This window comes from Anopheles coustani, chromosome X (genome assembly GCF_943734705.1).
Source record: "Anopheles coustani chromosome X, idAnoCousDA_361_x.2, whole genome shotgun sequence".
Taxonomy (NCBI): domain Eukaryota; kingdom Metazoa; phylum Arthropoda; class Insecta; order Diptera; family Culicidae; genus Anopheles; species Anopheles coustani.
This window is the reverse complement of record NC_071290.1, coordinates 8,353,989-8,381,663: the sequence shown is the minus strand read 5'-3', so window position 1 is coordinate 8,381,663 and position 27,675 is coordinate 8,353,989. Positions and strand designations below refer to the sequence as shown.

At 47.4% G+C, this 27,675-nt stretch overlaps 1 protein-coding gene across 1 annotated transcript; it reads right to left on the bottom strand.

Moving 5' to 3' along the window:
- Positions 1-1,121: 1,121 nt before the first annotated feature.
- LOC131269793 (histone deacetylase 4) lies at positions 1,122-27,570 on the bottom strand. The gene is made up of 12 exons (XM_058272308.1): positions 26,902-27,570; positions 10,036-10,166; positions 9,760-9,867; positions 9,543-9,674; positions 9,255-9,325; positions 9,037-9,176; positions 7,137-7,289; positions 5,506-5,759; positions 4,989-5,426; positions 3,024-4,898; positions 2,204-2,508; positions 1,122-2,123 (listed from the first exon to the last, which is right to left on the bottom strand). Exons 1-12 carry the CDS (start codon positions 26,918-26,920, stop codon positions 2,063-2,065), a joined length of 3,687 nt encoding a protein of 1,228 aa, XP_058128291.1. The 5' UTR covers positions 26,921-27,570; the 3' UTR covers positions 1,122-2,062.
- Between the last annotated feature and the right edge of the window lie 105 nt (positions 27,571-27,675).

Below are 27,675 nucleotides of genomic sequence, written 5' to 3'. Positions count from 1 at the left end.
GGTTTCTCTGTTTAAATATTAAATCCGCATCTCTTGGTATGAATTTCAAACACAACGGTACGCCCAACGACACATCTTAAACAGCTTTGTTTTTTTGCTAGATACATTTTAGACGGAATATTTCGTGACAAAGTCGGTTGCTGTGCCCCCACGTTGTTTTATTTATAGTAGTATTCTGATCAATTCTGTGTTCGTTTTCTGCTAACTTACGAAATAACTTCGCCACACGATATAATATGTATATTATATATATATATATATTTTTTTTTTTTTTGTTAATATATATATATTTTTTATAAATCTTTATCACCATCAATCGTTGATAGCTAAAGCTTTGATGAACTCACACCAGTAATTTGTTTTACTTTCTTATTCTTTGCAACAACATCGACTCCCCTTCCATCCCACACTCCCCCCAATCCCTCCGCTCTTCCACCACCCACAACAACCCCGACGAACCACCCTCTAGACCCCCCACACACTCCCACCCATCCCTCCCAGTAGGCCTGCCATTTACTGTTCATCAACTCTTGTCATCAAATCAGAGGCCTCCTTACAACCCCACCCCCCCCTTTTTTCTCCTTACACTCGCGATAAAATCACTCGCCAAGCAAGTTCGTTAAAAGTGTGCGATACCCAAACCACTCCCTCCATTCTCCTTTCCACAATATTGGAAACCAAGAAATAAAAAACCCGAAGGGCAGGGGGTAGGCTTAGCATAAGGTGGCGGGTAGGGCGGAGGGGGGATATGAATTCATCTGCACCTCCTCCGGTCGTGCGTCTGTCTGTGTGGGAAAGTGTTTTTTTCCGGTCCGGTGTTTTTGTGTGGTTATAGTAGGAAAAGCTCGCTCATTTCACTCTGCTGATCGCAGCATCATCATTTTCAGGAGGATATATCCTTTAAAAGGTACTCGCAACCACACCATCGAATGTTTTTTTCTTCTTTTCTTTTGCTTATACTATGCATGCGTGCGTGGGCCCGGCCAAATCCTGTGTCATGGTCAACAATGATCTCTCCTCCTTCAAAAATATACCAGCCATTTCTCGGCTGCTTGCTTGCCTTCTGCCCGCGGATTTGTTTGTGTTTGTTTTCTTGATACGAAAAATATTAGAGACAAAGGTTCCGTTTCCACATCAATCATTCGCTGTCTATATTCGTACAAAACAAACGGTCGGTGCTAATTGTGCGCGCGCGCATTTTGAATGCATATATAATAATATATACGTTGTTTTGTTGATTCTGTTCGTTATTTGTTTTTGTTGTTTTTTTTTTGTGAGTCAACTAATTAGTTAACTGTAAGTAGTTAACTTTCTTTTTCTTGATTCCTATATCTTTCGTGAATAATTCATTTCCCTACTGGCTGCAGCTATCCTTTCCCATTATCTCCTGGCGAGGCGACACGGAACTACGTTCGACGTCTTTCCATTGACTTTCATCTGACGTAGTTTCGGTTATTGTTTTTCCTTTGCTCACGCGTACAATAATTATATTACGCAATTACACTCCTCCTTCCTTAAATACATGCCGAACGCCTTTTTTTACTTTGGCTGCAAAGGTGCGATCTGCTTATCTGTAAATGAAAAAAAAAACCAACAAAAACTGTAATTCATTCTATCTTCCTTTTCTGCGCGATATTTTCCCAGACTGAAATCAATTCATCATGCATTCCTTTTCGTTAAAGTTTCACGCAGTCCCTTGCATCTCAGGATTATAAAATTATTTCTTTTCCTCTTTCACGCTTTCTCTCTGTCTATGTTCATAATCTGCTCATGCCAAAGAGCGCATTCGTAAACGCGTTGGACAAAAAACAAAACGGAAAACAATCTTACAAACTACCCAAACCTCGCGCGGCTTTTCTTACGTACCGGGAGCCGATGCCCCCTCCCCCCTCCCCCCGCCCCCTCCAAACCCGTCCAAAAACTCCACTCCATGTACGGTGTATGTGTGTGTGTGTAAACATTAACCAAGCAAGCTCACGTTTCCGCTGGCAGGCAGCTAGCTTCTTCTCCCATTTTCGTTAGTGAATTTGTCTCCTCCTGCACGTCCAGTTCCGACGATCGGTTACTTCGACTCGTCTTGTTCCATCGGTTCTTCCGAATCCTTGCAGGCCACCTCGGACGTGCTACGGAGAGAGAGAGAGAGAGAGAGAAGATAGTTTTAGCAGCGGAAACAACTGGGGTGGGTGACGCAACCCACGCTTACCGTTTCAACGGTTGCATCGACAACCCGGCCATCGCTGTCACGGTGTCCGACTCCTCACGCTCGCTGCTGTGTGCCTGCAGCGCGGACAGGGCGACCGTGTGGGCGTACCGCTTGACGCACGGCCAGTGCGACACCTGTATCGCGATCGTTTTCTGTAGCGTCTCGACGGCCGCCGGGCAGGGGACGCGGCCCAGCTCCGACGGCGCGATTGCGGACGTACTCTCCCCGAGCAGCGCTCGCACGCACTCCTCCGCCGAGTCACAGATCGCCGGCAGATTGTAACCTCCCTCGAGGGCGAGCACAAGCTAGAAAAGGAGCAACAGAACAGTTGATTGACAGTTTCACACACTAAATTATGTTTTGAACAACAAAGGTACAATAATTCTGGTTTCTCAGTACCAGAAACGGGTTTTAGCATCCAATTTCATTTAACAATTTACTTTGACTGACAGAACTATTTATCTTTGCTGTTTGCGCAATGCATTCTGTTATGCCAATCGCCATATTCAATTAATCAAATCACGAGGCAAATCATCGTAAATTTACAAAATCAGTTTTGTTTAACTCGTTTGTTACCATTTGGTCAACTCTTTTAAAAATCAACTTTTGACGAGGAAACCCAATGCCTCGCCTTGCACACATATTCGGGAAATCTAAGCATATTTCTTAAAAACAATATGCCTCTGACTCTTTCAGTGTAAACGAGAGCAGCTGGTGTTTGGTATTTGGTATGTTTGAAGTAATGCTGCGCTGGTTTGAGATGATGTTAATGTTCAACCGGACAGGAGATGGAATGTGTTTACGGCGGCCTGGTACGAACCTTTCCGTCAGCAAGCTGCATAAGCTCGCGTGTGAGGTGACCGAAGCAGGCGGGTGACACGACGTAACCGCCGAGGGGGGCCGGATGGCCGATGGCGGCATCGAAGCCGGCCGACACGAGCACGATGTCGGGATTGAAGTCGCGCGCGATCGGCATGACGACGGTGCGGAACGCGGCCAGATACTCGGCGTCGCCGAGCGGCGGATTGACGCCGCCGGACCAGGCCACGTTGACGTTGTAGCCGACGCCGGCGCCGACGCCGCACTCGGTGGGGCCGCCGGTGCCGGGGAAGAAGTTGCCGTCGTCGTGCCGGTGGATGGAGAGGTAGAGCACGGACGCGTCGTCGTAGAACACCTGCTGCGTGCCGTTGCCGTGGTGCACGTCCCAGTCGACGATCAGCACGCGGCGCATCTCGTGCGGCAGGCGGCGCCGCAGCAGCCGGGCGGCGATCGCGATCGAGTTGAAGAAGCAGAAGCCCATGGCGGCGTCCGCCTCGGCGTGGTGGCCGGGCGGGCGCACGACGGCGAACCCGTTGCGCGTTTCGCCACGCGCCACCCGGTAGCTCAGGTCGATGACGCAACCGGCGGCCATGCGGGCCGCCGCTGCCGTGTGATGCTCGTTCCAGGTGGTGTCGAGATCGACGCCGACGCCCCCGCAAGCTAGCCGCACGAAGCTGACGCGGCTCGTGTCCACCTTGGCGCGGTTCAGCTGGCTCGTGCCGAACAGCAGTGCGTGCGCCTCCGTGTGGATGGACTGCAGCTCGTCCTGGGTCGCCTTGCGGACGCGCAGCTTCTCGCAGCGGGCCGCCAGCCCGGTGCTGGCCAGCCGCGACCAGATGCTCTGCAGGCGCCCGCTGTGCTCCGGATGGTTCGCGTTGTCGCCGCACGCGCACACGTGCTTCAGCATCAGGCTGTCGAAGGCGAGCGCGGTGCTGCCGGCGGTCAGCGACGACGACGACGACGAGGACGGTACCGGCTTCTGCTGGACCGCCTCACTCTCATGGTGGTGGTGGTGGTGGTGGTGTCCGATGATGGCCGACGCGGACGCGGAGGTAGTGAGCTGCAGCGCCACCCCCGGCGAGCTGCCGCCGGACACGGAGCCTCCATCGCCTCCCGACGCCGGCACAATGCCTTCGTGCGTGTAGCTTAGCAGCGAGCGGCTGCGGTTCTGCACGGTCAGGTTCACCGGTGGCTGTGCATCGTCACCCTGTCCGCCGGTCTGCTGCTGCTGCTGCTGCTGCTGCTGGCCAGTGTCGGAAAACATGCTTTGCTGCTGGCCGCCTACATCACTGCTAAGGTGCACCAGCGGGCTGGAGGAGGTTCGCGCGAGTGGCCGCAGCGACAGACTGGATGCTGCTGCTCCTCCGGGTGGAGCGCCGCCACCGCCGCCGGCCATGACATGATGTGCGTACGGATCCTCCAGCACGGACAGGTGCATCGACCGGCGCATGAAGAGCTCCCGCTCACGATGATACTGATGCTGCTGCATCAGCTCGGACAGGTGCTGCTGGTGTTGCTGCTGCTGCTGCTGCTGCTGCTGTTGCTGCTGCTGCTGCTGGTGCTGGTGCTGCTGCTGTTGCTGGTGGTGATGTTGGGCGGCGGCGGCCGCTGCCGCTGCTGCCGCATTCATGCGCCCAATCTCGTCGTGCGAGGACGGCGGTCCGAGCAGGTGCGAGTGCGACGTGCTCTTGATGACGCTGCTCGCCAGCACCGTCTTCGGTGGCTGCTTCTTGTCCGTCAGGTCCATCACCTCGTTCGACTCGACCTCCTCGCGCAGCTGCGGCTCCCGGTTGACGCAGTTGGCGGCGCGCGAGAGTGCCGTGTGGCGGATCTTTTGCTTCATCAGCAGATGCTGCTCGTACGCCTGCCGTTCGGCCTGTCACGAGAGAAACGCAAGTAAGAATGGGATGGTGGTGATGGTTGGTGATGGTGGTGTGGGTCGCGCCGCTAGAGCGCGCATGCTTACGTCGCTGTTCTCGAAGTGCGTGTGCGAGATGTTCATCATGGCGGCGCCGGCCGCTCCGGCCAGCATCGGGTGGCCGAGGGGTAGCGGAGCCGACTGGGTGCGTCCGAGCGGCCGATGTCCCTGCCGGTTGAGCCGCGCCTGGGCAACGTGCGCGTCCGTGATCGACTGCTGGTGATGGTGGTGATGATGGTGGTAGATCGAGGCGGCCGAGCTGCCGGCCGCATGGATGGCGGTCAGCTGCGTCCGATCGAGGCCGACCACGCCCGCGGCCGCCGCCGCTGCGGCTGCCGCTGCCGCGACGGCCTGGTTGTGGTGTAGATGCTGCTCGGCCATCTCCAGTATCGGGTTGACAAAGGGATTGCCCATCGGAGGCGGACCGCCGGCCGGGCCTCCTCCTGCACCGGGACCGAGGTGTGCCGGTCTCATCGAATTGATAGCCTGCAAACAGAGAGGGTGCTTGCTTAGAAACGCATGCCAGAACGGGGAAGTGCTGGGTTCCATTGGTTCCATTCCTCACCAGGTGTGCCACCGTGGTCGAATGGGTGATGGACGTCCCGAGGTGCGGCCGGCCGAGCGAAATGTTCGGCATCGAGGGTGAGCTGAACAGCGACAGATCGTTGATACTCGACCGGACCGCCCCATTGCCGTACTGCGGGTCCTCGTTTTCCTCCTGAATCGGCGCGTTCGTCGGCGACGCGCGGCTACCGACGGTCGGCGGCGAGTTCGGCCCGGAATCGGTCGTCCCGGCAACACTGACCGCCGGTGGGCAATCTGCAGTAACACACAAGAGGATATTTGGATAAGCGTCAATTTGCAAACATCTTCGCACGTAACTTCACCCACATTCGAACCCTTTTAGAGCATAAACAATAGATATGCAGTGTATGTTATTTGAAAACGAAACACAATAACACCACAAACGCACACACAGGCGCGCACACACACACACATACACACACACACACTTATAAGCGCAATACAAATCTACGATAAAGCTACATGAAGTATAATTTAAATTTGTTTCGAACTTTTTCTCATTTTTCATCCAATTTTTTATTAGCAAACAGTCGAAGGAGAAAATGATGGACACAGCTTTCTGTGTGAGTGTACAGTCGGGCACAATATTGAGCGTACACTAAAGGAGGATGGGTTTTTTTGTATTATAATTTGAGGAAACATTAACATACTGTACCTTCATTGAAAAATTAAGTTATCCCTTGAACGTACAAATTGTTTTATTCTAACTCGTTTAATTTATTTTACACGAAATTAAAAAAGCTAAAACAAGTTTCTTTCTGCATTGCAAAATTGAGGTTCTGCATTACTAAGGATCGCCTGATTTCGGAAACTTCCGTAATTGTTCAACAATGATCTATGGGTCTGAGCAGTGCGTCGACTAGTATTGTTTGCTAAATACTGATACTCAACAGAATATTACAACGTGAACCCCGGTTATAGTCACGTCGTACATAGAAGAAAGTGCAGGACAAGTTAAGTAATGACGAGACTCAGCAAATCCTTACCGACAGCGGACGAAACTAGGTATGAGCCTTAAAAACAAAGCATCCTAAAACTGACTTAGGAATCCTTTAACACCTTTAGAGGGTACGTTTGTGCTAATGCCAACTGGTGAACTTTAATATCGGGATGAACAAAATGGGCTAGTTGGACATTCTGAGCCGTGACCAGTCTTGTCGTTCGCTACTGATATTATTGAATGTCCCCAAGTCCCCATATAGCACATTTACGGTGGGAAAAGAGAACTAAAACCACGATACAGGGTAATGGGATAGTGTCCCGTCGTTGCTGACAAAAAAAAAACAGTTGTGGAATCGATGCTTCGACTATTGCAACAAGTGCTCAAGTGTTTCAGGTAATCATGTCAAGCACTATTGTTATGTTTCATTCTATTTGACATCGATTTGCCTAAATGAACGGAACATGCAAATGACTATACGCTCTATTTTGCGATGTAAAATATGGTGCTTTTGGCCTCATGTTTTACAAATCGGTTTAGTTCAGAACAAACATCCTGAAATGGTTGTAAGTGTACGCTCCATTTTGCGACTGACGATACGCGCGCGTGTGTGTGTATGTGTGAGTATGAACGGTGGGAATGAGCACGGAGCAGAAATGGCGGATACGTACTTGTTGCTGCCTGCGTTAGGGCGGCCTGGTTATGCTGCTGCTTCTGTAGCCGGCGCAAGCGCTCCTGGCGGCGCGCGGCCAGCGGCCCATTGAGGGAACGCTTTTCGATAACGCGCTGCTTGAGGCGGATTTTTAGCAGGTTCGGCTCGGATGCTGCGGCGGTACGGGAGGGGTGGTTAAGGTGTTAGTAATCGGTGTCAGTGTACGCAGAGTGCCGGTGTGTCGGTGTGCGTCAGCAAATATCAAAAAAAAACCAAACGAAAAATGAAGGGAAAATAAGGAAAGAACGAACACAGGAAAACAAGACTAGCAGGACAAAATACGCGGCGCGCGCACCGGCAACCATTGCCGGGGTTTGTGTTTGTTTTCGCTTGCTTACATCAAACAACAACTGACAGCATGGGGACAACGAGGACTGGGGTTTACTGGAATGGAGAGGGAAAAGAGAGAGAGAGAGAGAAAGAGATGGCCAGCAAGCAACTGAAGAACACTGTATACCCCAAGGTACCATCCTGGCATTCATTGGGTTCACGTTCCGGGTTCACTTGCTGTCACTAGCCGCCTCTGAAAATCGACGCTTCTCGGCTTGATTCGATCGATGGAAAAAGGGCTTGTCGGCTCGATCGTTGGCGAACTGTTCGCCACGCGCATTCACACGAGAAGTGTAGGGTGTCCTGGTTCGACCAACCGATGCTACTTTGGACGAAAAGGTAATCGATTGAAAACGTCTTTGAATCTACACGACTAATCGCATATGTTCTCTATCAATTTTTACCTATCACAGTGATTGCTCCCCTCATTCCAGGGGAGGGGGGGGGGGGGGGGGGGAGATTCCCGCATCTTCGAAAACGAAGGAAATTTAAAGCGCTTCCACCATTCCGCACGAACTTCACTTGCGCTAAGGGATGTATTGAAAAATAGCAATGGAAAACCACTGGGAGGAAGATAACCAGAACCAGAAACAAAAAAGGGACAAATTATATTCAAATCCATTGCAATGCCCTCTGAACCGCAATGTCAGTTAGAGCATATTGGCTTTTAAAACATGGCAACGCCTGTAATACCATAATAACAAAAATTTAATATACATACATTACTATACATTCTCTTATTACACCCCCCCCCCCTGTCAGATGTTTCAATTGTATGCATTAATAGCAAAGTTTACCATCTAAAAAGAGTACCATGTCTACTGTACAAAGGAGGCAAAGGGTAAGGAGAAGGATAGAAACACGCCAGCGAGGTGGATGATCCCGCTGTTAGCAACCTGCTGTATTCTCCCCGCTCGGAGCAGTTCTTTTTGGAGCATACGCGTACGTTTTTTCCCCCGCTGTGTAAAACCTATGGTCCTCCGGCCAGCCAGCGGCCTAGAGCATGCGTCTATACACTTTGGCTTCGGCTGAGCGTGAGAGTAACCTGGTTAGCGAGGGCAAGCTGCAAAAAAGGCTCAAAATATCGTTTGTTAATTTGCTTAAACTTATCGAACCGAAGGAAACAAAAACGAAACAAATCGGAGCACAAACTCGGCATGCAAGAGATTCACTAATAATGGCGCCGTTCTCGTACGCTCGGTTCGCCACATTCGCAACACAACAACAAAAGCGGCAACAATTTCCCGTGCGACGGGCACAAAACGGCGTTTAGTAGGTTGGTTTCGTCGTGTCGCGTTTTATGCGATGCTCACGCCCGATGGCGGTCGTCGCGGGTTTGGGACGAAAGGGTCGTTTGCGGGCCGCTGGGAAAACACCCAGCAGCGCCGGTGGAGTGGTGGGAGCAATGCAAAGGAGGGCGAGAAGGCTGTGGATGGAAATGCTGATGGGCGCGCGACCAACGGCGGCTCCTCCACCAGCGTCGGAGAACCGTCCGCCGCTGGAGCGTCGTAGCTGCGCCTCGTACTTACCGGTCTTGCGGAGCGGAAAGTCCGCATCGTACTTGGCGATCGAGCTCGGCGGTGGTGGGATTTTGTACGGATGCGAGCTGACCGCGGCGGCAACCGCTCCGCCAGGGAGCGACTCGCCCGAGGATGACTTTACCACGCCCCTGGAAGCAAGAAACGGGGGAAACCAAGTGAGTTGCGACATGCCGCCGAAAACCGCCAAACGGCTTGCGTGCACTTACCAGTTTCTGTACGGTAACGGTGACGTCAAACCGTTCGATGCAGCCGCCTGCTTTTTCTGAATTAGAAATGTCTATCGGGAGGGGAGAGAAAAAGAAAAAAAAAACCGGATAAGCACTATCCCGCAAACACGGTGAGATGATGGTGTTCTTTAGCGAGTCCCTGGTGCCCACACCGTTTTCGTCCAAGCAACGGCAACTACGTCATGTGACCGGTTAACGTTTGCCACCAAAGAAAGGAACCCAAAGGATCCTCGGGGGGGGGGGGGGGGGGGGGCTTCCAGCACGCACCTGCAGCTTCTGCTTCACCTCCGAGCTGGCGTTCGCACTGCAGTCATGCTTTTCCTTGCGCTTGATCGCCTCCCGCTCGCGCCTTTCCCGTTGCTGGGCGGCTTCCTCCGCTATCCTTTGGTCGCGTAACTCCTACGGTGAGAGAGAGAGAGAGAGAGAGAGAGAGAGACGAGTTAGAAAAACGCTTCCTGCTACAACGGCAACCTTACGCATATACCTGAAACTTGTGCTCCAACTGCTGGCGGTGCTGCATCTCGAGCTCTTTGTTCTTCTCCTGAAACGCGTGCCACAGTTTCTGCTTCTCTAGCTCCTGCTCCTTTTGCAGCTGCCCGCGGGATTGGGTGGGAAAATGGAAGAAAAATAGCAAACGCATGTGTGTAGCAGCATGGTAGGGAAACGGTGTGTGCCGATAAGTTTCGTCTGCGGCGCGACGATGACGCACACATGTGGTACCGACCCCCCCCCCCCTCCCTCCTCTCCGACGGAATCTCACCTCCAGTATCTGCTGACTGATGTCAGCCGGGGCCGTTATCTGGGACGACGAGCCGCTGTTGAGGGCGATGCCGGCGTTCGGTACGACTAGCACTCGGTCTCTGCCCATCGTCGAATCACGTGCCATTTCTTCTGAAAGGGCAAAAGGAAGCCGATACACACATTAGTGGGGGGGAGTGGAAGCCAGCGGCCAAGGGTGACAAATGGGAGAACGAACGCGAGCACGAAAACGCTCCTGTCAAGGGCGTACGGGAGCCCCAAATTTATGCTCTTTCCCGCCAGGTATGCCAGGTGGTGGGGTGGGGGCGAATCGGGCAACAGGGAGCGTGCATTGTTGGTGTCTATTGACGTAAAAAAAAAAAAAAGATACACCAAACCCTTGGGCCTTATGATTTTTGTTTGGTCTTTTGCCCTATCGCCTCCATCAACGATTTCCTGCCAAATTCTAGCACCAAGCTGGCCAATTGCACAATAGACGTTGGCCGGGATGAAAATCAGAATATCAACTTACGTATTACCAACAGTTATGCCTTCAAACTACAAGCTCCATCTAAGAAAAGGTCCAAAGGCTTCTGAATCTCAACACAGTGATATTCATTTGAAAATTCAAATATTGAAAAAAAAATTAGCATCTTTGTGTTTATCACTGTTGTTTGTTGTTGTTGTTTTGGATATGATGTTTATAGTCATTACTGTTTTAGAAAGGAAACTATAATATCTACTATGGAGCTTTTACTTTGACAACTTTTGAGCAACTTTTCATACTAAAATAATTTTACTAAACCTTCATGGAAAAATCGACAGGTACTAGGCGTCTCCATCGTGAAAAGTGACTCCTACATTAAGCTTTTTTTTCCTCCAAGACCAAAATTCATTATTTTCATACAGTTCGAACTGCTTTTAGTTGAATAGATGGTAAGCCGTGTGATTGATCTTTTATACCAAAAAACGGTGATAGGAGTAAGATTTAATAAAAACAAATATCGGAAAAATATGTTTAGAAAAATTGAACAATATCGATGCACAAGTGGAGGCAGATGAGATGACTGTTCAAAGAAGCTACCGAGCGATGGGTAAATCTCCAGGTCCTTGAAACGAGAACACGTATGCAAGGATTCGAGGGAAATCAAATTCTGGAAACATATTTCAAAAGTACTTGCGAGCCGTTTATATCAGTCTTATTGCTTTCGGGATAAATGCTTCAACAATCAAAAGCTGATAATCCTGAGGAAGAGAGGCTTCAATGCACATCGTCAGTCAGGGGCAACGAACCATGCAGAAGAAATATTTTATCATCAAGGTCACCATCATGTCCTGATTCTTCATCTAAAAAGTTAGTTTTAGGCAATCATATATTGAACCTTAACGTCTATCTAATTGCGTTGATGTAAAAGACTTCACAAAACAAAACATTTGATAAAACATAAGTACAGCAAGCACGCCTTCACATACGATTCGCTTCAGTAACGTGTTGTTAACGACTGACCAACGACTGGTGAACAGGGCTTCGTAATCCAATTGTTTGAAGGTACACTTTGAAGGTAAATTGCACGATTTACAATGATAGAGTAGGAAAATAAAAAATAAATTCATCCCACCGTGTGCCCACTGTGCCTTGTGTGTAGAGCCTTCGTTTGTTTGCGAGACGGCACCAAGGGCAACACATTGGACCGTTCGCGGAACCGGTGCGTACGGACACACGCAACACAACCAGCCTCTATGTATGGTACATACACCCCTTTAGCCGTGTGGATGAAACGATGAGGAATTTTTAACCGAAGCAAGAGCAAGAGCAACATTAACCTAACAAAAACAAAACAAAACACAACTGAAAAAAAACCCGCATGGCTTCAACGGGAGAAAGGAGGAGGCTCGGGGGAAGCTGAGGGATATTTCTTTTACGCGAAACAGCGTTCCCTCGTTACTTTCGCTAGCTTTTCCACCGCCTAGCCTGGCCGAAAAGGTGATGGAGGGTGGAAAAACTGGGGCGGGGAGAGGGTGGTTTATGCGGTGCCGCTGCAGATAAGTACCACACACTCGTGTGGACATGCCTGTGTGAGTGTGTGTGTGTGTGTGTGTGTGTGCCCACGCGTGCGTTGGTGTATGTGTGTGTGTGTGTGTGTGGGCGTTGCTGGGCTCCTCAAGCTCGAGGCGGCGAGTAACAACACGTAAACGGCGAAGAAAAACAACACACAGTTAGCTGGAGAGGCTATTTTTAGACAAATCGATAGATTCTGCCCTTTAAAAAAGTGAATTACGCCCCAACACACATCCTACGGGCGGCTCCAGCTACCGAACTACCACCGACGACGACGACGACGGTGGGGTGGTACCACCACCCCCTAAACACCCCCCCCCCCTCTCTCCACACCCTCACCGCAGCTAACCCTTATTTACCTTGTCAGGTAGGGGAGGGTTACGGCAAACGGCATAACGAGACACTTGTTATTGGACGTCTTTTTTGTTGCTGTTGCTGTTGTTGTTGTTGTTGTTGCTTTCGCTGTATGTGACATCACTGTTGTTTTGGGGCCCCTCAGCATTTGCATTTCGCGCGCTGTGCCTGTGTGTTTTCCTTCTCTTCCTCGTTTTGTTCCGGAAAATTGCACCAGGAATCAATTTTCTACGATGTTGCATTATGCGTTCACATGGGTAAACTTGCAACAAAAGGGCGCTGCAGCAGGCGTTTTGGAAATCGCAAACCCGAAGGCGTTCGAGAAGGTTGCTTTAAAAATTATGCCGAGTCGGTGCAGAACACTGGTACCGTTATTTTATTGGTACCTTCATGGGGTTTGGACGCCCCAAAAAACACCTGGCGAGTGTTTTACATCCCGTTTGCCGGGGTTTCCAGCCGGATGTAATGGTGGAAAACCCTAACTCTAACCAAGGCTAGGGTTTTCCTCCCTTCTGTGGAGGAAGAGCGAAGAGCCAGCGCGTCCCCGCTCCTTCCGGGCCCCCTTTGATCCTTGAATCCTCGAATTCGGTCTACGAACAAAGCTTTCTTAGCCGTACGGGCAGGAAAATCTAGGAAGCGACTCACGGTGGATCAAATTACCTAGAACTTATTTACACCGGAATGAAGCGTAGTTGACCGAAAAATATAGGCAAGTCGAATTATCACTATCGATTTGCTTCTGCTAAGCTTTTCCAGAAAACAAATGTACTGTAATCTATGGTGAAAGTGAAAAAATCAGGTAGTTAATTTTTGAAAGTTATAACAATATATTTTATATGAACCGATACTAAGTTCCTCAATTTCAAACCCCCTCCTAACCCTTCGTTATACATGGCTTGGAAACTTGCATTCTATTGCCCGATGCAAAGGTTTTAACGTTTTGAAAAATTAAAAACGTTACAAACAATATTTAAATATATCAAAGAAAGCATTGCTGGTTGTGACAACAAACAGGTTTTGAGATAGTTTTGACGGTTGACTGATTTGACTGTATCGGAATAAATATCAATTACAGTGTTAAAGAGTTTCCCTAAAGTGATTAATTTCATAGCGATTATAATAACAACTCGTTTGAGAAATTTGAATCAAACTAAACAAGCATCACGATGGTTCAAATCTTTTAGTTACTCTTTTGTGATTTAAAACGTGAAAAATGAGTCATTAGTCACCACAGAGGTTTGAATCCTTAACAAGGGAACGAGTCCCAAAAGAGTGAATAAGAGAACAAATGAGTTGTTAGAAGTAATTTGAATCCTAGGTAGGTCCCCAGTAAGACTCTTATGGGAATCGAATCTCTGTTTGAGATTTTTTTTAAACAAAACTTTTGATAACAAAATTCAAAATCTTAAGCTGAAACCTCTCTAAGGTGATGATCCGTTTGTTACATTTGTTTGAAAATAATCTTTACCGCAAATACAAAAACAAAACATTTTAACTGCATATAACTCCTTAATTTTGCCTTTTTTTTAATGTCGATTTGCTTTCGAGCAAAATTGCATTTCCTTCTTCCCTGCGACAGAATACATTCACTTAGCATATTAATATACAGAATTACCAAACTACACCTCTTGCAACTGGTTTAATTCGATCCAGCAGTTTTAGTCGTCGGCACAACAACGTTTTGTTGTGCGTCCATACCTCAAAAGTTAAATTATTCATTCCACACTGAATTAATTATCGTACAAAGAACCTTTAAGCTTATTTAACAAATTTGAAAACTAGAAATCGTATAAAATCTCCTCAAAGGTATGCCAGTACCAACTAATGCTTGGTATGTTGAACTCATGGTAGGAGGAAAAGTGCAACAGATTAGGAAGCAAGTTTGATCAAGCTTCAATACGTTGGATGAGCACACGTTTCAAAAATCTTTTCTCTTGTGTAGTGTGCAGGGAATGCGTTTCGGGATGCAAATCTTCTCAGGATCGTTGATAGGGTGTTGGTAAAATCGGGAAGTCGATATTAAAAATGCGCACCGAAGAATTTTCAGCTTCAGATTCCATCCAGAAGGCGAACATGTGTACTAAAATATACAAGCTTATCAATCAAAGAAAGATGGAAAATAACATATCGGGGAGCAGCAGGTGAAAACACACGGCTCGCAAAGGAAAGAAAACAATTTTGCACATGCTGATAGATGAAAGCAATGTTCATCCGAATCGTGTAGCGCAAAGCCCAGCGAGTGGATTAGATACACTTGTGTAAAATAAATAATTTCCTGCTAGGCAAAAGGTAAGGGAGTATAGTAATGATAATAGTGCGGATGATCCGGACGATGGAACCACGCGGAATACCGTAGTGTACGTGGCCTGCCCAAGGTCAAACTCCATACCGTCCGCGCGTTGTTGTTTGGCCGAATCTATATATAGCCCCGACCGTATGGCGAAACGGAAGCGGCCACGGCATCTGCACATGTGTAGGTACGTTCAACCCGCCACGGGATTTTGTTGTATTGCGCGTACAACGGCAGGCAAATAGTATGGCCGTCTTCGATCCGCTTGGAGTCGCGCGCGCGCAAAAAAAACAACAAAGCAAAAAAAGAAAAACACGGGGGTGCAAATTGTTGAGTAAACTCGCCTCTACTAAAACACCTGTAGTGGTTACTTCCGTTCTTATGGGCTTCTTTTATGGGCGGCATCCGCTCGCGGTTTTCGTTTCCCTTTTTATCTTAGCCATCGTTTGCTCTCGGCTCTCCAGTTTGCTTCTTATTTTTTCGCCACAAAAACAAAAGATCCATTAGATCATATGTCCCGGGTTTTAAGAAGGGACCTTTTAAACCGATACGATGTCTTTGCGCGGGTGTGTGTGTGTGTGAGTATGCATAGTCGGCTAGACGTTGCGTTACACATCCATCGACCGTAGTACCCAACGAGACGAGACAAAACGTATTTTACTGGCGAGCCACATTATCGCGAAGTTACACGGAAGATTAAAAGTTATACCGCAAGCCATAATTTCACCTTTTTGCTCCGCTTCTTTTCTTCTAACGCTTTACCCCTCGCTTGCTAGCTCGCTATAAACAAACGATGTATTTATTGCTTGTTGAAGTGAGTGTATTGATTGTTGTCGATCGTGTTACAGCTGCTGCTGCTGCTGCCGCCGCTGCTGCTGCTGCTGATGGTGTGTTGTTGAAGTTGATAGTGGGGACATTAAAAATCACAATAAACCGCAAGTCAACACGCTTAGGGTTTTCTTTCTTTCGTCGCGTAGACGTTCGACGGCCGGTTCGTTGCTGCTTCTCCATCTTCCGGCTGATACCACCAATCGCTCTCGTTCTTGCGCGAAAGAATGATCCCCAACCTCACCGCTTTTCCATCATTTCATCGATCTAATCTCGAGTCAAGCGAGAAATAAAACAAAAACAAAAAAGTTCACCGGACGAAAATGGACACTCTCCAGCGAAACCCCGGGGACATACACTCTGGCCTAGCTACAACCTAGAGGGTTCGGTTTGGCGAACACCTTACACGCCGGCTCCGCGGCAAATGGTTGTTCTATCCCCCCCACCGCCTTGCGAAGGGAAGGGTGGTGGGAGGAGGGGCGCGAGGGATCGCGTAATAAACCGGTTCCACTTTCATCGTGTTCTCGCTCGTGTCATTTCGCAGTTAGCCTATATAGCCGCATTCCGTACAACTCCACATTGTCGGTTAGAAGTGTCGGAGCAGCATGGACCTTTTTTCCACGCACCCCAAAATTGTGCGGTTTCATGTGGCCTTTTCGATAGCGCTGTGTTATGCTGATCTCCGCCTCGCTTGCCTCCCGCCCCATTTCAACAGCAACCCACCGGCGGTGCAAGAGCCAGCAGCAAGCTAGATGCACCGGATGGGGACCACCTCTTGTGCGGTCGCGAGATGCAAACAAACACACCAGGGGACACGGCATAAAACTCACGTCACGAGTCGTAATAGCTTCTCCTTTTGGCCAAATGTTTTGCCCGTTTGTGGCCTACACCTATCTTATACGTTGTGGCGACAATTGTAAGCAAATTTAAGGTAAAGTGAGGCAAGATGCACCTCTTAAGCGATGTCTTACCTTCCATTCAAGAAACAAATCGATCTTTTATCCTTTCTTATGTTTCTAAACTGTTTAGAGGACTCAAGACCCAGATAGTAGGACAGAAAATACCCCGCTAATTATTATTTCACTACGGCTATTTATGGAGATTGCATTTGTTTTAACTATTATTGCAACACACGGTAGACTCAAACTTCAAATTTTGTTTTGTTGTTGCAAAGTTTACATCGGATACAGAATATGTGCAGCCTTCAGGTAATATTTATGTATTGATCTGCTTGATAATTGTCTGCTACATAGCCATATTTAATTTTGACAGGTATCTAAAGTTAAACAATGGCGGGGAAATCTTACATTAAGGATGCATCAGACACGCTAATGAAGGTTCTGTTACTTTATTTTGTTTAAAAAGGTGCTAGCAACATGTCGGTACATTTTACCCCATATCAAGATGCCCGGCGCCCCATTTTCCCCTATAAATAAATAAATTTCCTTCGCTGTTGTCGAAACCGCCGTACTCGCTCTTATCAGATTACGGCGCGTTTATACAACCCTGTCCGCGCCCTGGGCAGATGTACATTCCTTTCCCCACCCCTAGTCACTGAAGGGCGAGCAAAGGGCGCCAGCCGGGCAGACTAACAACAGAAAGCCTGGAAACCAGAATGGTTATTTTTATTATCTACGTTTTGTTGGCAACAAGGAAATCCTACATAGACACCCGATTCCCTGCCATGGGTTCTGAAAAGTGACGGAATTTGGCCGGTTAAAATCGCTTGGCCCGGTGTCTGATGGCTCTTCAGCCCCCCTTTGGATCTAGTCAAATAACGTTACTACAACATGGAAGAGGAAATTGTAACCACGATTGTTGAGAGTATTTTGGATCCAGATATGATTTACAAAAATGCTTGCATTAAAGTTACATTTCGAAGCCTTTCCAGTGTCCGAAAGAACAGGAAACGCAGGATAACTTAAAAACAGTAAGAGTTTTCCTATCTCATCGCTACAGTGAAACCAAACAAGTTCGGTAGCATTGAGGTTTTTTTTTGTTTTTGCTAGCGCTGTTTCATCATCTCGTTCGTTGTTATCTGAAAGCGGATGCAACGCCTCAACAGTCTGCATCCCTTGTCGGGGTATCAACGTTTGGTGCAACAGTTGACATCCAAGTGCCAGAGCTCCGATGCATTCGCGAGCATCGCCCGGCATTTCGCGTTCGTAATCTCTCGATATTTGTTTGGAGCCCGCTGTTTGTGTCAGCTCGATCCCGATTTTGCCGGATGATTCAACCTGATACGACTGGGGCAAAGGCAACGGTTGATGGTTTCCCCCGCTTAGAGGCAGGAATGTATCCGGATCCGGACAAGCGCGCCACCGCCTCTAACGTACACCGCGCTAATCGGTGCAACAAAACCAAAATGCAAAACCGGAGAGCAAGAAAGAAAAGAAGAAGAAGATGAAAAAAAACCACATCCCACACACAACAAAAACAGAAAGCGAAGATTCGCAGTGCCGCAAACGCAATTATTTCCTTTCACTAGAGCGACCTACGACGGAGACGGTGTCGGTGGCGGCGGCGGCGGTGGCGGCGATAACTACTACTAGACGCAGCCTCTCGCAAGAAGAGAAAGCACGATAAGGAGCCAGAAGGCAACGGTGGAAAAAAAATAAAAATACCAAACACGGAGCGGCAGCAACAACCACAACAACAAATCGGCCCGTACTTTGCGCTCTTACGCACGGAAGCTCGTGAGAAAAAAAAAACAACGACAACAACAACAACAACAACACGCCGAAAGGCGCGCACACACATTCACGAAACTCGCGGGGTCTCGGTGTCTTGGACTGCTCCTTTTCGTGACACGTCCTCTGAATTTCTGCCATTAACACTGCACGCGAACCCAAAGGGAGTGCTGGCAATCGAGTATCGAAGTAGCGAGACAAAACGGGCCCCGTAGGGGAGGGGTAGGGTTGGTTGGTGGTGGCCTTTCTTCCCGGATAGATAACTCGGAGATCTCGGATACGACGTTGCAAATAACATTTTGCACCAAGTACACGACCGCGAGCTGAAGGGATGTGTGTGGATACCGCGCGGTATCGGCAACACGGTGGTGAGAATACGGTGGGGAAATGGAAGTAGGAGGTGGAGCACGAGGTGCACACATATAGATGAATTTAATGCGAGTAAATCCAAATATATTTACCACTTTGTTTGTGCGTTTGGTTTTTGTTTTTTGTTTTTTTGACTTGGGTTTGTTTTGCCACTGGCGACGCGCGTACGTGTGCTGTTTGTGCCCGACGCAGGCTGGATGTGTGTACGTTCCGCTTACCACTAGCCGAAGCAACTACACGGCATGTCGCGGGTTTCCCGGTGGCCGACTGACTGACTGACTGACTGACTGACTGACTGACTGACTGAACGACTGACTAACTGACTGACTACAACAAACGACGACGACGACGACGACGACGACGACGACGTCGGGCTGCCGGACGGACGGACGAACCACACTAACGAACCGTTCACCTTGCCTGCTCGACAGCGTTTGAGCGGCGGCAGGCACAGAGCGACAGGCCTCGATCCCGCGCAAAGTGTCCACGCGCAGGACACGCCAGTGAGGTGGAAAGAGTTGTGCTACTAGGCAGGCCGCTAGTCGGAGTGTAACCTACGCGGGGCGCTACTACCACCACACAGAGAGACGGCGGCCCTAGCGCGCACTTTCGTCAACCACCGCTGTACTATCGGTTTGGCCATTTCGCACAACACAACATCCAGCCGCCAGTTGCTCCGCTAAGGCAACGCTCGCTCGCTGTCTCCATCTCTCTCTATCTCTCGCTGGCGCTTCCTGCTCTCCGAGCGGATCTCGCTGTTGGTTCGCCGAACCGCGAACCGCGAACCGCGAGACAATCCAGCAGCGTCGTGCGGGCCGCGGGCAAATGTCAGCGCTCTCGTTCCGGCTCTCTAGAACAGCAGCTACATTATCTCCCCGTGCCGTTCGCTTCCCAGACAGGCTGCTCACTGTCTCTCTCATTAGCGAGTTTCCTTTACATCATCATCATTACGATTTAAAGTACATCGCCAGCGGGCTCTGATTACCCCGGAGCCTCTCCACCGAGGTGTAGAATCGTTCGAAAAAGATGATCTGTATCGTGCCCATATATGCGAACAATATTGATCTCGCACCTGCACCAATAGCCTGACCTCTGGCCCGGTGTACCGTAACCTTGTTTCCAGATGATCTTGCGAAACATCGTCCGGTGGATCAAGTTCTTGTAAAAAGTGTTGTTATCCAGCCTCCAAGAAGTTACACAAGGCATGATCATTTCGCACAACCAAAATCTCTCGTACAACACAGATTCGTCGGCAGTGAAATTCCTATCTCTTTCACATCTGCAATTCACCTTAAAACTTCCACTTTGGTCCATTCCCATTAATTCTTCTCAGTACAGCATATTTTTTGTCTAATTGCACATGTTTTGGGACATTTTCCTTCTGATCTCTTATTTCTGAACCCGTTTTGTCACTTTTTCCATCCGGTTTGTTGTGAACTTTTGCGTATAGTAAAAACCAAGAGAAGGGAGGTGCCCATGGCGCAGCGGTAGTGCGAGGAAACATCACGCCACAGGTGGGGGATCGAATCTCGAGTCTGGCACCCGTCCGGTATTACGAACAGCTGATCTATAATACACCGTCTTTCGGGCACAATAACTCTCTTCAGAGGCCTTGTCCCACTAGGATGTTGTGGGGATGATGTTGTGTCACATAAAAAAAAACTGCAATGACTATCCTCGACCTTAAACAATATTACACTTCTTACATTCGTCCATGGTGAATTCAGCATTTTTAATTTTTTCTAAAGCCAATATTTATGATTGCAATTCCTTAAATATCATTGTAATTTGGAATAAAACATTCTGTCCCTTTTGTTAGCCTCTTCCAAAATGCTGGCCACTATCACATACGCAGTTTCGGCGCATAAATATTGCTAAGTTTAATTCGCAAATGATGTGGTGGCATATCAGGCAAATCCAAAGAATTTAAAAACACCAATGGCTTGGATTTCATTTTCAACACGGTCTATTGATTTGTCTTCTTCTTCTTCTTGGCATAACGACCTCTTGGTCATGCCTGCCCGCGAAGGGCTTACGAGACTTGTTTCCCTGTTGTACGTGCATAGTCAGTCCTCTCGTACAGGGGAGGGTGCGGTCTCGGTTGGGATTCGAACCCACGCCGTCGAGGTGGTGAGCCCCGGCGCTCATGGACCGATTTTCTAACCGGCGCTACCGCTCGGCTGTCGCGGACCCTCTATTGATTTGTATATAGCGCAAATTTGCCGGAATATTATTTTGTATTGTCCAGTGTTAGTCATTACCATCGGTATTTTTGGCAGGTGAAATTGCTCGTGCACTCAACAAATCGTAGTGTCGATAACTTAGGCCAAAGCTAAGAAAAAACATGTGTCACACATACGTTCATTTTTTGTTGAAATGAGTTGACGAAAGGGAGCTTGGCATATTCATAGTCGATCGTAAGAGTTTTCATGTGTCACAACAAATATGATTACCTGAAACACACGTTCAACACCGTCGACCGTTTTCCGTCGAAAATCGGCTACAATCTACAATTTAAAGTACTTGTACTTACAATTTAAAGTACGTGTTCCCAAACAATTTTCTTTTAAGTTTTCAATAGCTTGGCTATAACTGATGTCTAGAAGTCTTGCTAACAGGTGTTTCATTAATTTGCATGTGTAACGGAAGCTTTAGTGCCGAATGTGGCGTTCTTATACCTTTCAGTATAGCCAACGGGGTGCCATTTTATGATCGTATTCCTGTCACAGCCGGTGTTATCAGGAATGGTTTTCAAAAAATGGTCCACTGTTTCCATTATCGACAGCCGTCACCAATCCATTATACGTACACTTTTGCTACAAAGCTATTCAGCCATTTGTACACTCACGAGCTTATCCACGATTCTTTTATGGAACCTCGCATCGTCAACCAACACCAATGGTACATCAAAGATCCTTCATTTTCGATTCAAAAATCCCCGGTATCGCTCGAATGCGATATAAAATGTTTTCGATGATTTCATTTTTGTACTGCCGAAAAGATCATTGCAAAAAGTGTAGGTGTAACATTAGTTCTTAAATCTCGCTTATAGTTTGATTCCAGCGATTATCGTGTTTCAGCTTCTCGAAAAGTTGCACACACCGTTAAGCGTTTCCAAAAGAAAACCACATCGATAGCATTTTGTAAAACATACAAACCGAAGTTTGATTGTAGAGTACGCAAACTCCATGAACCATAGGATCGGCAATTTTATCAATTTGATCTGATTGAACTTTGTCCATCTATTGTCCTACGGCAAACCTATTATCGTCCACTCAGCAGAATACATCCAACATCTATCAGCACCAAATATACGTGATCCAGTCGATCGCTTACTCATTAACCGAGACGTAATAATTCGATCATCTGTGAATTCGTGCTTGTAATTTGTCACTATTTTAAATGCTTTGGGACCAAAAAAAAGTGATGCCGAACTTTGTAGTGGCAATGGTGGTAATAATAATGCTGATAGTGTAAGTCGAATAATATTAGAAAACTACTTGAAGTTGTCAACGTCCGATTCACAAAACAGTTGGTCTCAAAACAAGATGTATTCAAACGCAACCAGAGATGTTGTATTGTTCATATCAATACTTTCTTATATATACTCTTCAACGCTCCAAGCGACTCTCAGATTGATCTCGTATGCAATCAGCAACGCCAACGGTTTATCGACCAACGGCTGCCAAATCAGATGCCTAGCCTAGCTTCAGCTACCTTTTATTTGTATAACACAACATCTGGACTGTTTGAAACCATCGTGAACACCTTGTTTCAACAAACTGCTCACTCTTATTTTTTCAAATAAGTAAGTGGTCACCAACTGTTTTGTGCACTGCGCAGCAAACACAACCAAAATGCAAACGTTTTTAAAAAAGTTGAATCACGGTTATTTTTTAAAGATCTTTCCGTTCGTGTTGATTTTTCGTGAATGATTTTTCTACGATCGGTAAACATTTTAACGGCTCATCTGGTTGCAACATGCTGCTAACCGCGATTACTTTTGCCAATAGAGCTCACTGGCGGAAGGATGTAAAGAGGTGGGGAGGGGGATATGAGTTTTACTTTTATCTTTTCGTTGCATTGGCAGCAGATAAACACTATTGCTGAGAAAAGCGGAACGTTTAACATGTTGAATGGTATTGCAAAATCTCGATAACGGATCTAGAAGTTTCAATAGCGGACCGTTCAACTGTAATAACGCTTTAAACTGGATGCGCTGCTTATCGTAAAAAGGTGGAAAACAACGATCGCGATCGATTCTACTATTTCAACAAGTTTTTCTGTTTATCTGATTGCCTTAGAGCGAACTTCAAATATTTTAATCGCACTTGTACAGTAAAACGAAGTGAAATCAAAACCAACAAAAACAGTTAGTCGAAAAACAAAACAAGAGAGTGAAGTTAACACATGACAAAAATAAATGGAGATAAACTTTCGACAAAGGTGAAATACATCAAATTCAACCGTTTATCGTTAACTGACCTATTTAAAATCAACAATATGAAAAGGAACTAGATTTCACAGTGTTCCTACAACAAACATAAAAAGAATAGCATACCTTATCTTATCAAAAGAAGAGCACCATTTTAGCACCAACTTCTCCGTTTTACTTTTTTATTGTAATAATAAAAACATTCCCAATTAATTGCTTTTGTGTCGTCACCCTTTCGATAACCTCTGGAGGAAGCAAGACAGGATTCGGTTTCAGATGAGTAACTTTTCGAAAAACCCAACGTAACTTATAAAATAAAAAATAAGTTTATCACGAACTAGGAAACATGCTTGCTTTTAGGATAAAAACAAACACAAATTATACGCAATCTTCGAATATATTGCTGACAACAAGAAAAAAAGGATGGAACAGATGAATCACTTTTCCCGTTCATATTTGCTTGAAAGTTCTCAAGTTCTACTACATTCAGTGTGTTATTTTGCTTTTCCATAACTTTCCAGGGCGACGTAAACAGGGCGAGTGAAACCCTTTCCCAACAAAGTCCTCCCCGTTGGAGGACTTCTGTGCACTCGGGGCAGAGCCCCGTCCGGAGGGTCAACTTTTTGATTTCTACGACTTCCGTGGAACCACATCCACGGGACAAAGATCGCCGTAGGAAAGTTTCGGCAATTGTCAGGATGCAATGGTACGAAGCGGCCTGGCAAAAGTTTAAATGTCACCAGTGACGTAGAGCGTGTGTACCGGAGCAACTTTGGCGTGTTTGGCAGCAGCTGGAATGTGTGGCGAAGCGTTTCGTAATGCAAAGTTTTGGCCCCACGTTTGCGAGCCCCGTGCGACACACATCAAACGACCGCCCCAGACGGTTTGCGGTTGGTTTTAACGGGTTTCCTCCTCCCGGGATTGGGAACGTGCTATTCCCCATGGAATGTATGTATTTCCAAGTGAAGCTAGTAAGTAAGCGATGCTATTGTCGTAACATTGTTTGGGAAGTTACATCGGGAGTTACACTCGCCAACTGTTTGTACCTGCAGTATATTGCAGTGTTACGTGCTATACTGTTCTCGATGGTGAGGAATAACTTACGCTCTGAGGTCGACCCCGTCGGTCTTCCAGCGGCGGAAAATGGAATGCTAAAATAGAACTCCAATGGCGGTTGTAGGCCGCGGTCAATCGGATAGGACCTCGCGACCTGCGGAGTGGTGTTGTGTTTTCATGATATATGTTGTGGCGGATCGGGAGCGGGGGTAGACTTTTCTTCTTCCCCCATCTCGCTTGCACACACATATACACACACACACGGTCCTCTCATTTGCTCGGCCGGCTGCCGCTGGCAAGGGCTCGTTAATGGCGGACCGGCGGACCCGTGTGTTGAACGCGTGTTTGTATGGCTGTGTGATGAATACTATGTATAATGAAAATTTCTATTAATAGCTACTGCGCCGTATCGGTTTGCGCACTTGTTGTCATTTATAAATATAACATCTCTCTGATTTTATATCTTGCCCCGCCGCAAAGAGGCTGGAACCGCTACCGCCAACCGAGAAGCGAAGTTCGTTACCCGTTTCCTCTTCCCGTTTGCTTTTGCCGATATCGCGCTGCTGCATATGCAAACACCGAAGCGTCTAGAATAAAGGCGCGGACGAAGCCCAAGACGCCACACGGCACATTGTGGGCACATCCTGCCTGCCTTGTGCTATCCGCCATATACTCGCCGGGTTTGCCTTCTTCCTCTTCAGCCTTACACTGGACTGCATTTCGACACTTCCTTACAAGCGTTCCCGGTTTCTAAAATTGGCTACGATAGCGCTCTTCCTGGGCGACAACCAGGAGTTGCCTTACTGCTTGCTTGGAAACCTTGGAGCTTGCTTGGACGTCCAATACATCTCCCCCTATACCCTGGCAGAACGATCTACGCCCGCCAACAAATCGCCACGGAAACCGGAAATGAAACACATCCTGCACCTTCTTCTATTATATTCGCAAGTTGTGCGTTGTAGGAAGGAACGAGTCCGCCGTTAGAGACGACTTGTGACGTTCCGCATTCACCAGAGAAGCTGTGAACCAAAGAGTAGGCCAACAGACGAAATAAAACAACCCATCGAACCTACAGAAATTGCTAAAAGACAACACTTCTAGTCACGACATACTTAGCGTTTGAATGTCGTGTGTATGTGTCTAGTACATGGGCGTGTGTCTTTTCCTAAACAAAAAACAAATGTTTGCCGGCGCATCATTATCATCGGCGGGATCCATAGGTACCTGGTATTTTATTATCGTCGGTGAATCCAATTAGTTTTTAATTTATGTTATTTTTTCACCGTTCCAAACACATACAAAAAAACATCCCACCAAGACAAAATACCTAGACCCACCCATCTGGTTCCGATTGGTAGGATACTTTTGTTTTTTAATTTAAATTGCTGCTCGTAGGCGGGCAGGTAGGTGGGCAGTGCGAATGGAAACATTTGCTAGAAACATGTACTTTGGTAAATCGGAAGCCTTGGTTAGAGCGATCATCGAAACGGTGTAAGCAACTACAATTATCTGCAACGGCGCAAAAACAAGTAGTCTACGCCCTCCCCACTTGACCGGAGGCAGCATGTTTGCCGGTTTATAAACAAAAATTAACAAGCTGTACATTTTTAATCCGGGAAACCATTAAAATGGGCTCCTGGGGAAATGCCATACGCCATTGGCGTTTCGGTAGATTTTGCGCCAGGAGATGTTTGGTCGCGAATGCCAGTCGGTTTCGTTGTCCCGGACGTTGGTGCTCTACTTTGAATTTTACAACCACGAAACAAGCGACCTCTTATCAACAATAATTCAATTAATTGCTGAGGTCGAGCCACTGTTGGCGTTGACTTTGACTTTGAGTTGGATGTTAAAATAGTTCGCAGCATACAGCAGCAGCATCGGAACCGGCAATGCGGCACGATGGCCAGAAACGGATGCGGAACACTTTGCAAGATTTCGACTGGCATCTTATCAGGTTTTGTCTTTATTTTAACGATGTGTGCTTGTGCACCGCCATCACTACCGCAGTGTGGGGCCCCCGGAAAGAATGATGGAGAGCGCGAATGGAAAATATTAACCAGCCTAAGACAAGTGCCGAAACCGTGGTTCTACCGGCCCCTCCAACGCTGCCCCGCCCTCGACCGTTCCCTTGAGCGTAAACAAAACAATCATACGGATGCTCGTAAGATATGTTTATCGAAGAAGTGCTTCAAATACAACCGCACAGCAAGATTAGGCGACGAAACAGCGGCCACGGCTAAATTTAGAATCTCACTATTTGCTGATTATTGCCAAGCCGGGCTAAAAATAGCACATGGGAGGAAAGGGAAGCTAAAAGAGAGAGAAAGAGAGTGAGTTGTATATATAGATAGGGGAGAAGGAGAACCAATTCGTTCGACAATCCCTATTTTTGGCATTTTTTTCATAACGTATATTGCGAATATCATTTTTGCACCACCGTGTGCCGCAGTGCTATGCCCCCTCCACATACGTACAACCCATCCCGAAACACCTTCCGATGCGAGTGGTACGTGGGTTATTTTTCCCATACAGCGCTCCATACTTCTTCTGCTTGTTGCGCATGTTGTTGCACGTGAAAAGTCTTTCTCCTGGCTATATTTACCAATTGCTAAGTAACATTTTAGCCAATATCCGCAACCGCCGTTGGATTTGGGATGGACTATTGAGGATGGAAAAAAAAATCCTGCCACCTCAGCCCCGCACGCAATGCAAGATAACATCCGCCTTTCCAGGGCACGTATGACAAAGGTTTTATAAATATGAGCCCCGTTTCGTAAATGGTTCGCTAATCTGCTGGCATTACTCACCGTTGTAAAAGCTGTGCATCGTCGTTTCGCGATTGGTTCTCCTCGACGCTGCCGAAAGCCTAGCGACTGTGTACTACTTTCTTGGTGCTAGTGTGCTCCCAGCACGGTCACAGTTGCGCCATTTTCCAAAGCCATTGCTAGATATTGTTTTCGTGGATCCTTTGCCTTTTTTTTGTTTTTTTGTCTACGCCAACCGTCTCGATGTATGGTGCAAACACGTTGGTACTAGGATTATGGGGCTCGCGTTTGATGGCTACGGCCACACCGTACACACTATATGGGTAAATTTTCTACGGTACTAGCGCCATGTTGGGCGAGCCTTTGGCGTGTACCGTGCTCGAGACGCGTCGTTAGCGCCTGTTAGATGTTTTGCATGCTCTAGCTAAACGTTCCGAAAAAGAGACGATACTGTGGAGGCGCAGCTTTTTTGGAGCTAGCTGCTATAAGTAGCGCTACCACGGAGGGTAAGCTGTTGTTGCTGTTCTACCCCTCATGCAGTAGTTGACTACTTAGCTGGCAAACAAACACACTTTCAACTGGGGGTGGGGTGGTTGAATGATGAAACTGAGTCTCTTCACAGAACTACAATATGCGAACACACTTTCTCACAACTCTAGTAACTCCGTTTCGCAACAGCAATTATTATATCTTGCCTCGTTGTTTATTCTACTGCTTGTTATCAAAAGAATCCAAGTGTTTTCGTGAGCGCAGAAACTGACTTGTCAATACGGCCACCCAAGGTGACTACAACAATCAACAAGTGGTGTCAAGCTA

Excerpts from the sequence above, each read along its gene's own strand:
- LOC131269793 (XM_058272308.1), bottom strand. Across the intron at positions 5,760-7,136 it reads CCTAACGCAGGCAGCAACAA|ATTGCCCACCGGCGGTCAGT; the intron begins GTACGTATCCGC and ends GTGTTACTGCAG. Across the intron at positions 2,509-3,023 it reads TGCAGCTTGCTGACGGAAAG|CTTGTGCTCGCCCTCGAGGG; the intron begins GTTCGTACCAGG and ends CTCCTTTTCTAG.